The sequence below is a fragment of the Cervus canadensis genome, chromosome 5, assembly GCF_019320065.1.
Source record: "Cervus canadensis isolate Bull #8, Minnesota chromosome 5, ASM1932006v1, whole genome shotgun sequence".
Lineage (NCBI taxonomy): Eukaryota > Metazoa > Chordata > Mammalia > Artiodactyla > Cervidae > Cervus > Cervus canadensis.
Genome location: NC_057390.1, coordinates 99341279 through 99356989, shown reverse-complemented (window position 1 = coordinate 99356989; position 15711 = coordinate 99341279). Strand labels below are relative to the sequence as shown.

At 62.4% G+C, this 15711-nt stretch overlaps 1 protein-coding gene across 5 annotated transcripts in view; it reads right to left on the bottom strand.

Moving 5' to 3' along the window:
* ADAMTSL2 (ADAMTS like 2) overlaps positions 1 to 15711 on the bottom strand; it is a 36255-nt gene that overhangs the window by 5055 nt on the left and 15489 nt on the right. For 2 of the 5 annotated variants that reach the window (XM_043470059.1, XM_043470061.1), the window contains 6 exons: positions 12929 to 13277; positions 11686 to 12058; positions 6540 to 6685; positions 2115 to 2241; positions 469 to 682; positions 12 to 167 (listed from right to left, as the gene is read on the bottom strand). In XM_043470059.1, coding sequence (XP_043325994.1) covers positions 12 to 167; positions 469 to 682; positions 2115 to 2241; positions 6540 to 6685; positions 11686 to 12058; positions 12929 to 13277 — 1365 coding nt within the window. The remainder of the gene's footprint in view (positions 1 to 11; positions 168 to 468; positions 683 to 2114; positions 2242 to 6539; positions 6686 to 11685; positions 12059 to 12928; positions 13278 to 15711) is intronic. The other 3 variants (XM_043470060.1, XM_043470064.1, XM_043470063.1) reach the window with 2 other exon arrangements.

Sequence of the window (15711 nt, the reverse complement as noted above, 5' to 3'; positions counted from 1 at the left end):
GCTGCCCTCACCGGCCCCCAGTCGGAGACGGTCCACTGGCGGTCGCAGGGGGGCCCTGTGCAGTCCTTCTCCCCCACAGGCCTGGTGCTGGGGTCACACAGCTTCTCGTCCTCCGAGCAGCGGATGTCCCGGGTAACCACACTGCGCTCCCCACACTTGGCCGTGCACTGCGGGGAGACGGCGGAAGAGCGGGCTCACGGCAGCCCTAGCTGCATGCAGACCCCGGCCCGGCTCCCACCCGGCCCGCTCGGCCCCTACCCGGCCCACAGCCCCCACCCGGCCCGCTCGGCCCCCACCCGGCCCGCTCGGCCCCCACCCGGCCCGCTCGGCCCCTACCCGGCCCACGGCTCCCACCCGGCCCGCTCGGCCCCCTCCCGCACCCCCCCCACCCGGCCCCCACCTCGGACCAAGCGGACATCTCCCACTGCGGCCCGCAGGCCCCCGCCCTCCCCCGGCCCGCGCACACACCTCAGACCACTCGGACATCTCCCACTGCGGCCCGCAGGCCGGGTTCCGGCAGGTCTTGCGCTCCTCGGGCCGCACGGCCTCCGCCGCCTCGCACAGGTCGCTGTACACGGAGCTGTCGAAGCCGGGCGACAGCATCTTCCAGCAGCGCACGATGCGTGACTGGTAGCCCTCGCCACAGGTGCGCGAGCACTCGCTCCAGCTGCTGGTCTCCCACCTGCCTCGGGGGGTGCGGCCTTCAGCGACCCCACCCCGCTCCCAGCCGCACCCCCACGGGCTCCCTCCAGCCAGAGCGGTCAGGCCCTGCTACCGCCCCCCTGCTAACTCCAACCTGGGGTCCTGCCTCAGTGTCCTGGAGCCCCCAGCCCCACTGAAGGGAAGAAGGCACCCCCATGACTGCACAGCCAGCTTCTTGGAAAGGAGCAGACACATAGGGAGCAGAGACCCCAGGACAGAGCAGAGACCCCAGGATGGACCCCAGGACGGAGCAGAGACCCCAGGACGGGCCAGAGACCCCAGGATGGACCCCAGGACAGAGCAGAGACCCCAGGACGGAGCAGAGACCCCAGGACGGAATAGAGACCCCAGGATGGACCCCAGGATGGAGCACAGACCCCAGGACGGAGCAGAGACCCCAGGACGGAATAGAGACCCCAGGACGGAGCAGAGACTCCAGGATGGAATAGAGACCCCAGGACGGAGCAGAGACCCCAGGATGGACCCCAGGACGGAGCAGAGACCCCAGGATGGAGCAGAGACCCCAGGATGGACCCCAGGATGGAGCAGAGACCCCAGGACGGAGCAGAGACCCCAGGACGGAAGAGAGACCCCAGGATGGACCCCAGGACGGAGCAGAGACCCCAGGACGGAGCAGAGACCCCAGGACGGAATAGAGACCCCAGGATGGACCCCAGGACGAAGCAGAGACCCCAGGACGGAATAGAGACCCCAAGATGGAATAGAGACCCCAGGATGGAATAGAGACCCCAGGACAGAGCAGAGACCCCAGGATGGAATAGAGACCCCAGGACGGAGCAGAGACCCCAGGACGGAATAGAGACCCCAGGACGGAGCAGAGACCCCAGGATGGAGCAGAGACCCCAGGACGGACCAGAGACCCCAGGACGGACCAGAGACCCCAGGACGGACCAGAGACCCCAGGAACAGAGCAGAGACCCCAGGACGGAGCAGAGACCCCAGGACGGAGCAGAGACCCCAGGACGGGCCAGAGACCCCAGGAAGGGCCAGAGACCCCAGGACGGAACAGAGACCCCAGGACGGAACAGAGACCCCAGGACGGAGCAGAGACCCCAGGACGGAGCAGAGACCCCAGGACGGAGCAGAGACCCCAGGACGGGCCAGAGACCCCAGGACGGAGCAGAGACCCCAGGACGGAATAGAGACCCCAGGACAGAGCAGAGACCCCAGGACGGAGCAGAGACCCCAGGACGGGCCAGAGACCCCAGGACGGAGCAGAGACCCCAGGATGGAATAGAGACCCCAGGACGGGCCAGAGACCCCAGGACGGAGCAGAGACCCAGGATGGAGCAGAGACCCCAGGATGGAGCAGCCCCCTGGACGCGGCATGGCAGATCCCCAGCGCACCCGCCCCCAGCACATGCCCTGTCCGGGGCCTGGGGGGCAGGTACCTGGGCTGGCACTCCCTGCCTGCACAGAACTCCTGGACAGGCTCGGGCCGCGTCAGGGCGTCGCAGTAGCTGTCGTCCACCTCGATGCCGTCGTAGCGGACACACATGGCGTAGGTCGACATGACCCCTGGGTTCAGGAGAAGGGAAGGGCACTGTGAGCCCCCGTGAGCACCTGGAGGCCGGCAGGCGGGCCCCGAGGCTGTGGGCAGGTCACCCGGCCTCTCGGGGCTTCCTGGTTTCAGTCCCGCTGACCGGACTGGGGGCGGATCCCAGCGAGGCCGGGCCTGTGCATCTGAGCTCCCTCCCCGCCTGGGCCAGGGGCCTGAGCACTTCTCTGCACAGCCTTCCCTGCCCACCCTGTGCTGCATCATAGGCCCCGAGCTGAAACGAGCAGGTGACGTGTTGGCTGCTTCAGGCGTGTCCAACTCTGTGGCCCCGTGGACTGTAGCCCACCAGGCTCCTCTGCCCATGGGATTCTCCAGGCAAGACTACTTGGGAGTGGGTAAGCATTGCCTTCTCCAGGGGATCTTCCTGATCCAAGGATCGAACACGGGTCTTTTGTATTGCAGGCAGATTCTTTACCTTCTGCGCCCCAGGGAAGCCCAAGAAGTCACAAACGCTGCGCTTTTAGTAAACTCAGAATGGCCCTTACAGAGGCGCAGAGGCAAACCCAGCCAGGTGTCACTCATTCATTCATTCAATGATTATGATGGGTGGGTAGATGGATGGATGGATGAGTGGATGGGTAGGTGGGTGGTGGATGGACAGATGGATGGGTAGGTTAGTGGTGGAAGGATGGATGGTGGATGAACAGATAGATGAGTGAATGGGGAGGTTGGTGGATAGGTGGGGAAGTATGGATGGATGGTGCATGGATGGATGGATAATCTAACCATTCCAGCCCTTCACAGACTCCTCAGATATGACATTAGACCTTCAGATCCTCCCTGCCCTCCCATGGCATGCCCTAGTCCTTATCCAGCTCCCTCTCAAACTTTCTTTAATGATTTTTGTGATTAAATACCTGCTACTCTATAAATCTAGGTCTTCCCTGATAGCTCAGTCGGTAAAGAATCAGCCTACAATGCAGGAAACCCCTGTTCAATTCCTGGGTCAGGAAGATCCCCTGGAGAAGGGCTAGGCTAACAGCACCAGTATTCTTGGGCTTCCCTTGTGCCTCAGTGGGTAAAGAATCTGCCTGCAATGTGGGAGACCTGGGTTCGAACCCTAGGTTAGGAAGATCCCCTGGAGAAGGGAAAGGCTACCCACTCCAGTGTCCTGGCCTGGTGAATTCCATGGACTAAGTCCATGGGGTCACAAAGAGTCAGACACGACTAAGCGACTTTCATTTCATTTCACTTCACTCTATAAATCCCGTTGGGGGACCGTATGTAAAGGGCCAGCCCTCAACCAAAATTATTCATTCCTTGACCGCCATCTCCACCTTTTGCTTCTCCGGTCTTCCTGCCCTGCACCCCCATGCCAGGCATCAGGCTGACGCAGGGGCCAAACTCACTCCACAGTGCGTGGTTACCTCCCTGCCAAGGAGCCAGAGTGACTCAGGGCGAGTGTGAACACGGCTGGGGTCAGGGGCCGTGGTTGTCATTATCACTGGTGTGTGTGTGCCAAGGGGCAGGGACCCAGCCCTGCTGGATGCTGGAGAGAGCAGAGTCCTCCCCTCGGGGGTTGCCCTGCCCCGTAAACCAAGGGCCCCTGCCGACTCGCGCTCCCTGCCCAGGGGCGCGTGTCTGAGAGCCGGCAGCTCCTGCCTCTCCAAGCCCCAGCCTTGGATGGAATGAAAACAGCCTGGGAGGCAGCCCACACGGGGATTTTTTCTTTTTTCCATGAGGGACGAGCCAGGTTGCAATCACGGCTTCCTCTCTGCCAGCGCTGGACTGTGTCGTCTTTAGCCGTCACTGAGCGGGGTGCTGGCTTCCTGGCCAGGCCTGCTCAGAATGTTCCAGAGACACCAGTTCTGGGGCCCAGGGAGGTCCAAGTCAGGGGACTCGCAGACCCTCAGCAAGTGTCTGTTTGCTCTCTCGTCATCCAGGGGAAACACAGCCGGTCCTGATCAGGAGGGACGGGACTCCTGGTCCCAGCGCCGTCCCCGGCTGGGGGTGACGTGAGGGCGGTCAGACTCTCCAGGCCTCCACTTGCCACTCACCCCCTCCCGGGGACCCCCCACGCGGGACGGGAGGCACAGCTCCCGTCTTCTGGACACCCACCTCGCGGTGTCAGTCCTGAATGCAGGGCTTCTCAAACCTTCTTACCAAGCCCTTCCTCTAAAGGAAAGGAGCAGAAGGCCCGGACACCGGACTGAATGGGCCTGTTCTGCCCGCAGGCCGGGGATCTCAGAGCCCGTCAGGTCCACTCCCCCCGCCCTGGGCCAGGGGGTTGCCGAGAGCCCTCGGGAATCATCCCTTGTGACTCAAGTGAAGGGTCCAAACTGATCCACCTGCCTTTCTCCTGCTCTCAAGAGCATCTTTAAGGAAAAGAAGGAATGCTTGCTGCTATGACCGGGGCTCAGGACATAGGAGACCTGCTGATCGCCAGTGATGAGGTGGAAGTTTGCACAGACCCCGCGGACCACAGAGGGTTTGTAAACCACCACCCTCTCCCCCAACGCCCAGAGCTGGCCTGGGGTCAGCGCCCCGGCAAGCGGGATTTCGAGAGGAGCCCGCCACAGGTGTGCAGAGGTGAGCTGGTCTGCAGGGACCCCAGCTCACCACTTCTGTGGGGTGCTGCCCACCCTATTTGGTGTCTCTGTGGCGAAGGGGAACTCACTCGGTCGGGGCCACTCACTCCAGTCCCAGAGGGGCTCGTCTGAAGGAGAATGCGTCCTTTCAGCAGAGCCAGAACCTGTCTTCCTCACTTCCTTTCTTCTTGCATCCTACTGTGTACCTTGGCCCACCCCCTGCCCGGCACTCTGCGGGCATCGAGTCACCCTGGATGACCTCCCTGGGGACCGCCTTCTGCCCAGGGCCAGGCTCAGCAGCTCACCCCCGGGGTGGCTTCATCCCGGAGGGATCTCAAGCCTTGTCACCTCCCGGGCAGGGACATGTGCAAGGGGAACAAAAGACACTCCCCGCCACATGTGCTGTGGCCACCTCGGCACGTGTGGGGTCCGAGGGATGACGTCGGGGCTCCTGATTCAGAACGGGACCCTGCCCTTCGAGAGCAGGCTCTCAAAGCAGGCTCCCCCAACACCCCGCTCTCCCCAGCACTCAGCCCCGACTTCACTCCCCGGACCAGTGCTGTGGCTGCTCCTGGCCCCATTGGTGGCACACGGCAGCAGCAGTCCTGCTGACGGCGCCCAGCTGTCAAGCTTGACCCTGATTGCTTATTTTTCCTTTCCCATCTACCCCTATAACCACGTTTGGATAGGTGGACGTCCCATTTTACAGGTAGAGAGGAGAGACTCAGCAATTAAGAGCGTGGGGTGTGGACAACCAAATAGTTCATCCCAAGTGCTCACCACACCCCCACAAAGCCCTCCTCGAACCCTCGAGATATCAGGGGGCAATCTCAGCCCATCACCTGCCCTGCTCGGGGGAGGAAGGACGGCGTAGCAGGAATGGGCCCTGCTTCCCGCCTGAGATAGAGAGCCGGTGGTCCCCTCAGCGCCCCGCAGAGCTGTCTCCCCAGCTCCTTCTTCAGCCCCATCTCCTGAGATGCCGGTCACCCCCAGGCCCCCGGCTGCCCAGGGCCCAGTTAGCCACTTGCTTCTTTCGCCACACTGGCCAGAGCGTGCGGGGGTTCCCAGAGCTCCGGCCAGCTGGGGTGGGAGTGCAGGGGCAGGAGCAGCGGCAGCAAGCCCAGTCTTGCCGAAACACCAAGTCCCAGGTACGGACAAGGCAGCACCCGGGGTCTCCCTGCGTTTGCCGCAGGCCGGCGCCTGGGTCTGATGTCCGACCTCACAGGGGAGGGGACCAGGGCTGGTGGTGGGGTCCCAGCCTCTGGGCTGCAAGCCAGCGTCTTGGTGCAGCGGCGGCCGGCCCAGTGAGCAGACAGACATAGGTTCAAGCCCTGACTTGACACTTACTGATGCCATGTGTCTGTCTGTCCAGGCAACCCCAGGGTCTGCTATCCCCCCAGCTGTTTCCTCCCCAGATGAGGTCCTAGAATCTGAGAAGTTTCCTCTCTCATAGTCCACACGGGTCTACTCCCCTCCTTCTCACCGCCTGAGATTTCCTACGTCTTAACCAAGAGAAGGATTTTCCTAACAATGTACGAAACACGGAAAGATGAACGAGGGAGCCTTGGAGGTGCTGACTGACCCCCACGCGGCTGGGCCCCCCGTCATGAGGACACCCAGACTGCCACCACGTCCCCACACATCCTGTGGGCCAGGAAAACGCTAGACTAGCTCACTGCAGGCAGTTCGGGGCTACAAGCAAGCGGACGGGCCCCGAAGCCCAGACTCACGCCCGCAGTGGAGGTGGGCTCGCGGGCGCCCCCGGCCGTCTCGGGTACCTGTGGTGCAGGTGGAACTGCAGGGCTCGTGGGACGAGAGCTTCCACCGGTACATGTCCGCGGGGCTCACACCCTGCTTGCGGGACTTGGGCCTGGTCCTGAAAGCAGGTGAAGCAGAGAAGGGGGTGAGTTCCGTGGAAGCGCGTGTTCTCATCGCCGCAGGGCAGGGGGCGCAGCTGTGTGTACCCGTCCTGAGCCCCTCCCCCGGGCAGAAGGGCAGTCTCGCTGCCTTTCTGGGGGCCCCAGTCCCCACTGTTTAGAAGGAGCGCCCCCGGGGTGGCAGGGCTAGGAGGAAGGGGGAGCTGGCATTTTCCATCCCAACAGCTGGCTGAGCACACGGCCCTGCAGCTGTCGGGGCCCCACTGGGGGCTCTGAGGGGGTGGGTGAAGAACTTGGGGCTCCCCGCCATCATAGTGGCCCCTTCCACACCCACAGGCCTCTCACCGCCCCCCTCCAGCAGGAGCACACCGATGCCTCCTCCCCCATCCCCGGGAAGGGACCTCAGAGGCACCTGGTGTGCGTGGAAGACGCGGAACCATCTCCCGCAGCCTTCCCCAGCAGGGATTCTGGCCACCGGGCCTCCGGGGATCAAAACAGACCAGCCCGGGGGCAGACGGGGGAGGGGCCGCGTCCCCTGCAGACGCCTCTGCCCAGGTCTGCGAGGGCTGCTGAGCAAGGGAACGCCGAGCTGGGTCCCCGCCAGCGACGGGCTGGGATTCTTGGCCGGAAGTCAGGCGGCCCGGCCAACTATTGTTCGGACTGTTTGCTTCTTTGAACCAGTCGGTGTGCTGGGCCCAACCTCGGGATCCAATGTGCCGGCTCGTTGTGGACTCGGCAGGGGCCGAGCGAGGTGGTGGAGGCGTCTCCCGGAGCCCGGGATCTGCCCTGAGAGGCAGCCGCCCCCAGAGCCAGCCAGGGGGCACGGGACGATGGGTCCACCGCCCAGCCCTGCTTCCCTTCCCATCCAGAGGGGCTGACGGAAGACCCCCTGAAGCTGAGACCCTCGCACGGGGCACACCCACAGGTCCTTTCTCGGGACCTTCTGTCACCGCGGAGGTCAGGCCTAGAGGAGGGTTTGCAGGGCACACATTCTAAAACACTTTCCAGGGACTTCCCTGGTGGTCCAGCGGTTAACACTTTGCTTTCCAATGCAGAGGTTAAGGGTTCGATCCCTGGTCAGGGAGCTAAGATTCCACATGCTTCATGGCCAAAATACCAAAAATCCATTTAAAACAGAACTAATATTGTAACAAATTCAGCAAAGACTTTTAAAACACGGTCCAGACCAATGAAAGCAACAACAATAACCACAACCAAAAAAAAAAAAAAACCTTTAAACAAATAAATAAAAGGCTTTCCAGTCGATTCTGTGATAGAGACATCGGTTTGGATTTGACTGGGAGTTTACTGTTTGCCTTCCAACTTCTGGAATTTCACAAGAACAGCTCTTACACTGCACTTGTGGCCTTGAAGGCACGTCCTGCTCTGAGAACCAGGAAATAATCTACCCACGGACGGACATGAAGTCATGAATTCACTGATATGGTTCCATGAGCCCAGGAAGGAGCAAGGCAATGGAGTGGAAAGCCTACGGCAGTCCGTTGCTGGGTCACAACCGCCGAGACCCCTCGCCGGGTAGCCTCACCCTCCCCGCCGCCCCAACCTGCCCCGGCCTTGCCATACATACAGGGGGAATCGGAAGGTCCTCCCCCGTCCTCCTGAAAAGTGAGGGGGCCCTTTCAGATGGGCCCCCCACCCACCCGAGACCAGGCGTCTCAGAACAAAGGGCCCGCGGCGCCTCCTCGGGGAGGGAGAGCTGGATGCCCCGCACAACACCATGACCCCCACCCTCCTGTCAACAGCTTCTAAATCTCCCCAGGAACAAGGACCAAAGGCTTCAGCCCCGCCCTGCCACCCCACCCGTGGAGGAGCTGCGCCATCTTTATCTAATTACACACTCCTGGGCCAGCAGGCAGCGTGACTCATGGTGGAGAGACAGCTAGCCGTTCAAAATAACCCTCTGGGTTTTCAGCACCAAAGGTCTTTCTGGAGGGGATGCCTGCCCCTGTTCGCACCAGCGCAGCACAGGCGGGGCCCTCCTGCTTGAAACGCGTCTTTGCACAATAATGCGACGCCTAAAATGCTCTGCTCTCTGCAGAGAAAAACACCCGGGAAATCGCTGAACCAACAGCCCTCCACCGCCTCCGTCTGGAGGGAAGCTAGCACCTGCTGATTGCCAGGCTGGGCCGGGCACCCCACAGGGATGCTCCAAGTCCTTCATCTCCAACTTTCCCTGGATGACCTCGAGGGTTCCTAACCATCGAAAAGAGGCTCGGAAAGAGCTTCGCTTCCCCGCCCCCACCTAGGCTTTGAGAGAGACCCCAGGTCTGCATCCCAGCCCTGGCGTCTGGAGTCGGGCCTCCACTGGTTGTTCCAGGCAGTTCCAAGAAGGTGAAAATAACCTTGCTCTCTGGACCGCGCCTGGACCGCGCCCTCCCTAAGCAGACGCGACTTCCTGTGTTTGGACAATTTGCCGCGCCGGGGCTATTTTGGCCTGGTGGTTTCCCCCGCCGCCTCCTCAGCCCTTTATCTCCAAAGACCATCTTTGGTCTCCCGTCAGCCGTGTCCTTTGAAGCCACTGCGTCCCCATCTCACCCCGTCGGGACTTTCTGAGCCCTGATGGCCATTGTATTGGTTCCTGCATCCCAGACATCCCCCTAAGGGCCCAGGGGTGGGGGCAGGAACCCACGGGACCAGACGGGAGAGACTCTTTAAAATGCGGCTTAAAGACCCGAGAGCTGCTGCTGTGACCCAGCCTGGGGATCCCGGGATGCCTGAACTGACGGCCCTGACGAGCCCCCCGACAAGCCCCTCCCTCGGGGACAGGGCACGGAGGCCCACAGAGGATCACTGATGTGTCCTAATGCCGTGGGACTCAGGTGTGCACGCGTGTGTGCACATGTGTGTGTGTGTGTGTGTGTGCGTGCGCGCGTGTAGCGGGGCAGAGCTAGGATGGTGACCCGGATCTCCACCGCACTTTCCGGGCCTCCAGCCGCATTAAACAGCAGCCCGTGCTCCACCTCCATAAACCCATTCAGGCAGGGACCGACCATCGGACAGCTGGCCATCCTCACAAGCGTGGTCCCAGGAGGGCCGGTCCCCCATCCTGGAGGCTGAGTGCATTCATGACCAGCCCCTGCTTCCTGGCTAGGTGCCCTGGATAGAATTCAGTCCTCTGGACACCCCTGGGGCTTAGAAGAGCCCCCCAGGATCAGAGAACAAGTAATTGGCCCCAGGTCACACAGGCAAGTGCAACTGATTCGGAATCCCGCTCTCAGACTCAGAGCCTGTCCCCCTCCAGCCACTGGGTCCCACACACCCCTGAGGCCCACTTCCTGTGAGCTTCTGGACCCATGTCAGGCCAGCAGATGGCCTCGACGGGCCCTGGGAGAGGAAGCACAGCCACAGGGGCTCCGGGCCGCCCACTCTATCCGCGTTTGCAAAGTCTCCCCCTCAGAAGGGGAGTCTCACAGGGCCTCAGAAAAAACACCTTGAGAACAGGGCCAGAGGGGCATCTCCTGTGGGCTCAGGGGCCCAGCTCCCTGCTCTTGTCCTCCGGGGGTGAGTCGCCTCCAACCGTGCCACCTTAAGAGTGAACCCCAAATATTCCATCAATCTCAGTTCCCTAAGGATGCCCACCTCTGCACCCCCAGCCCCGGCAAGGGTTCTGCTGGCTTGGTGTCTAAAGTCAAGGGGTCTAGGCGGGTCCACAGAAAACGGGACGAAACAAAACCCGGGGGGCTTGTTCCGGCCTCCAGTCTACACCCGCACTGGCCTCTGCTGAGCCCTCCTCCGTCTGTTTAGACAGCCTCACTGCCCTGCGAGCCTCTGGATGACAGGACAGTAGCCCTCAGCCCGGGGCCTGGTGCCAGGATTGTCCTCTCGTAGGGACAGTGACAGCAGCAGGCCTGGAGCCACCCTGCTCCCAGCTGGCCCCAACCCCGGGAGGCTCCTGTCCTCAGATTCCTCCAGGGCCAGCTGTGACAGTCCAGGGGCCCCCAGCTGTGGCCGTCCAGGGGTCCCCAGCTCTGACCGTCCAGGGGTCCCCAGCTGTGGCCGTCCAGGGGTCCCCAGCTGTGACTGTCCAGGGGTCCCCAGCTGTGACTGTCCAGGGGTCCCCAGCTGTGACTGTCCAAGGGTCCCCAGCTGTGGCCATCCAGGGGCCCCCAGCTGTGACTGTCCAAGGGTCCCCAGCTGTGGCCATCCAGGGGCCCCCAACTGTGACTGTCCAAGGGTCCCCAGCTGTGGCCATCCAGGGGCCCCCAGCTGTGACTGTCCAAGGGTCCCCAGCTGTGGCCATCCAGGGGCCCCCAGCTGTGACCGTCCAGGGGTCCCCAGCTGTGACTGTCCAGGGGTCCCCAGCTGTGGCCGTCCAGGGGTCCCCAGCTGTGACTGTCCAGGGGTCCCCAGCTGTGACTGTCCAGGGGTCCCCAGCTGTGACCATCCAGGTGTCCGCAGTGTATCCTCGCCACTGGACTCTCCCACGTCCCAAACCCAGAAGCAGCTCCAGCCCCCACAGCCGGAGGTCTTGTTCCCAGTGCCTGACTCTGGGGTCTGGCCCCTGGCTGGGCACCCCACTGAACCATCCCCCAGTCTCCTCCCTGGCCAGCAGGGAAGGCTGTCCTAGCCACTCCACCTTCAGGGAACGTCCGCCTCATGCCTGATGGCCACGTGTGCAACAACCATCCAGACCAAGAACCATAGGACCGCAAGCCTCCAGGCTCTGAGCCCCGAAGGTGTCACTCACCTACCTCTCTGAGCCCCATGTCGGTCCCTAAGGAGGGGGGGCTGGGATGAGAGCCCGCCTCTGTATGGGTGATGCTCAGCCCCAAGTGCACGGAACTGTCCGCCTCCCCACTTCCCGGCCCCACTGCAGAGCAGGAACTTCAACCCATGGTACTAACTTGTGGGAAAGACGCTAAAACCCAGGCCTCCGGCTCCCCGAGGGGCCAGGCAGGGGCAGCCCCCTCCCCCTTACCTCTGCCCTGTGTCCCCCACCCCAACACCCCTGGCCAGACAGGGCCGGGGAGCCACCTACCTGGCCTTCTGCGTCCGGTTCCCGGCCAAGGCGGGGAGGCTGGCGCTGGCGTTGGGGAACGGGGCCTCGGAGGAGGTGTTGGCCACCCTGTCGCTGCTCAGCTCCAGGTAGGACCCGTTGAGCAGGTAAGCCCCGGCCCCCTCGCTCTCCTCGTAGTCCAGGTAGAGGCTCTCGGCCGGGGAGCCCCTCGGGGCACCCTGGGCGAAGATGCTGTTGACGGTCTCGTTGAGGGGGAGTTCCCTGGAGTCGGAGCCTGCACCCAGCAGCTGGTCGGAGATGGCATTGGGTGAGAGCAGCTCCTGGGAGGCGAAACGGGCGTCGGCCTCTCGGTCATCCGAGTCTCCCGCCAGAGCTGTCCGGGTGGCGTTACCGTCTATGGGGGAGACGAGTGCTCAACCTTCCGTGACCCCCTCGTGTGGGGCAAGGGTTGCCCTGGTTGTGGGGGGAGGGAGTGCAGACCAGGGGGCAGGGCTGCAGGAAAGACCCGATCCAGGAAGCACCCAGAGGCAGGTTTCCACCCAGTGAGAGGACGCGCATCGTCCAGCGGAGCCTTGCAAGCCAACCCAGACAAGCTCTCGCTGGGGAACCTGCCTGAGCTCAGCAGGGGCGTCGAATAGGGTCTCCCCGAATGCATGCCTGCCCTGCAACCACAGAATGTGAGCTTCTGTGGAAATGAGATCTTCACAGACTACAGAGCTCCAGGGTAGATTGCTACAGGTTTAGAGTGGGTGCTAACTGCAGCGCCCCTGTCCTTAGAAGAACGCGGGAGACGCACAGGCAGAGGGGCAGTGGGCTGAAGACAGAGTCTGTGCGTTTCTGAGGCTCTACGCCCCCGGCTTGCGGTCGGTTGCCAAGGGCTCGAGGTCTTCCCTACACCCCTCAGCTGCCCATCACTCCCTTCCAGAGCTCTCACCACACCTTGCTGCGTTGTCTGTCTGTCTGTCCCCACCAAGTGATCAAGGGCCCAGGCCATGGGGTCAGACCCACTGGGATTTGCCCCCAGCAGATGGGGACGGCGTCACTTGGGAAAGACCGCTCCCCGGGGCTCAGTCCCCACTTCGGTCAAGTGGAGACAGCCTTACCCACCTCGAAGAAGGTGTGTGGAGGTCACACCTGCCCCGCCAGCCCGCACGTGACCGGCACCGCCGCTGCCCTCTTCTGCAGGCTGCGGGGGCTGAAGACCCTTCACCCGAGGGCCCTCTCCCTAGGAGCGCCCCCCCACCCCGCCCCTCCTCCTGGTTACCTCGGAAGCCCTTGCCCCTGGGGGGCCCCTCGCAGGCCCTGCCGCTGGCCTGCGCGCACACCTCGTTGGTCTCCTGGCCTCTGCTCAGACCCAGCTCGATCCCTGGGCCCCGGTGGCCAAACAGGCGGTTGTCCAGGCCCAGCCGCTCCGAAGAGGCCTGGCCGAAGAGGGAGGCGTTGTGCTGCAGGAAGCCCACCAGCCCAGCCCCGTCCAGCTCCTGGCTCTCCACGCTGTCGGAGGCGGGATCCGAGAAGCTGTAGTAGATGGGCTGGAGGCGGTGGGTGTGCGGCGGCTGCAGCAGAGTGTACTCGAAGGTGATGGAGGGGCTCTTGCCATTCTGGTTCCACACCTGGGGGAGGAGAAGAAGTGGGACCCTGGCCCCTCCCCTCCCCCAGCCCTTCCCCACCAGCCCAGAGCGGCTGCTCAGCCCGCCGCCCACGAGCCCCTCGAGGACAGGAGACTCTGGTCCCGCAGCTGCGGGAGGGTTCCCTGCCACACACAGGCCGACAGCTGAGTCCCTCCCGGGGACTCCCCCTTGCCTGGAGGACGCTGCCTCGCCTGCCCAAGGCCACACTTAGCCCCACGGGCAGCCCGTGTCCAAAGACAGGTGAACATGGCCCAGGACCAGCGGACAAAGCCCAGGCACAGGCAGTCAAGGGTGCTCGGGTAGCAGAGAGTGTTTGAAAGGAAATAAAGCCAGTTAAAACCCAGCCTGCGTTTTACCATCACCACGTGCCAGCAGTCCTAAGCAATAAGACTGGACCGTCCCCACCACCTGCCCCCCTGGCCGCGCGGGAAGGGCCAAGGCCCAGGCCCCTGAGGGTCCCCCACCATCACAGCTGGTGGGGGATGTGCTGAGGCATCTGTTGAGACCACATCACCGCCAGCATCTCCCCTACTGGTCCAGCGCCCGCCCCCCACCCTCCCCGAGGGCTTGCCTGGTCTAAGTCAGCTGGTGTAAGAGGCCCCAGGAAGTGGGCTCTCAAATGGGAGTTTAGAGTAGGGTCCTCCACCAGCAGGGGTGATTCCCTGGCGGTGCAAAGACCCCTGAGATCCCCCCCACACAGTGGGCTGGGGAGGATACGAGAGGAAGGAAGTGTGCTGTGGGTGCGGTGTCTCAAGTGTTGGGAGCTGGCTGGGGTTGCAGGGGCCTGGAGCAAAGGTAAGGGTCTGTGGAGAAAGACAGCGAAAGGCTAGGGTGACGTCACCACCTAAGCTGCAACCTCAGGCCGAGCCAGAGGGCCTCGCTGGTGTCACGTGGAGAGGCGGATGTCCCCCAGCAGGACTAGAAAGTGTACCAGAACCAGAGAACCAGGCTGGCTTCTCCACCTCACCAGGAGCCCGACCGGGGGATGGCTTGGAGCCTGGAGATCTGAGTGAAACTGCTTGAACATTTTGAAATCTCAGATTCCCCTGAATCTTGGGGCCTGGAATGTGGTCATTCCCACCCCCGTGACGGCCAGCCCCCGGCCCTCACCGGAAGATGGTGCAGAGATCTCTGCCTTCAAAACCCTGCCAGCCTCCCTTGGGGCTGTGCCCACCTCCTCCCTGGACCACCCGGCTGGAGGCTTGCGTTCAGACCCCTTTCCACCTGCTCAGGACAGTCATGGGGCTGCTCAGGGGAAAAGAGGCAATCCGTGACAGGCCCGCAGGACCAGTCGCCGGAGGCAGCAGAAGCTGAGCCTGCGTGAGGCGGGGAGTCTCCCAGGGGAGCCCTCATTCAGGATGAGGGAGGAACCACACTGGCAAGAACCCCAGGAGGAGGTGAGGGAACAATCCATGCTGGGGCCATCGCAGCAGACACCGAAGGAGGGAGCCGCCAGGCGACTGTTTTCTGTAGCATCGCCTGAGGACATGCCGTCTGCCGCAGCGAAAGGAAGTGTGATGGCGAAGAGTCACCAGCGTCACTCAGAGGGACACCCGGAGGGCTGATGGGTGTCCTCATGGGCCAGGGTTGGTGGCAAGAGGTGCTGTTACGTCTGCTCTCCAGGATAGTCAGAACAAGGAGGCTCAAGTACCATGATGAGCAAGAAGGTTGACACCGTAGCCAGGGACACATTTGGACACAGCTGATAAAACAAAGAACGCCCTGGGGACAGATGCGTGGGCCCAGAAAGGTGTTTCTCCATCCATCTGATCAGAAGAAATCGAGGGTGGATACGCACGAGGCAGAGGCAGCTGCCACATAAAAGTATCCATTCCCGCTCTATTTCCTGGACCACTTTTTAGACCCAGAATCCACTGAAGGATGGAACAGCCAAGTAAGTCCCCAGGAAAAAGGCTCCCCCAGTTCTTCCTCCAAAAAACTCACAGCTATTTACGTGGTGAACTGCTCAGTGGAGAAACAGGTAGACACTGTGGAACCTGGGTCCACGTGGTCCTTGTTGACCAGGGACCCAAAGCATCATTATTACCTTCCGTTACTGTGAGAACATGTGGGTGACAAGTAATGGCCCCATCATGACTCTGGTCTGATCCAGAGTCCATCCACTGGATCCAAGGCTCACCCAGCCCCCAAACGCATAACTGGGAGTTGGCAGAACTCTCATGGCGGCTCCTGGACCTGGGGGGAGCAGCTGTACCATAGCTGGGAAGCCTGTGAACCTGAGTCCCAACCTCATGCAAGAGGGTAAATCAGAAACCACTTTGCATCCTTGGGGAAAACACAGAGATCAGCGCTGCTCAAAGACCTCAAGGATGCAGGGGTGCTGACCCCATCATAGCCCCCATTTAATTCAACAGTTTGACCCTAACAGAAGCAAGTCAGATCCAGGAGGTGAACT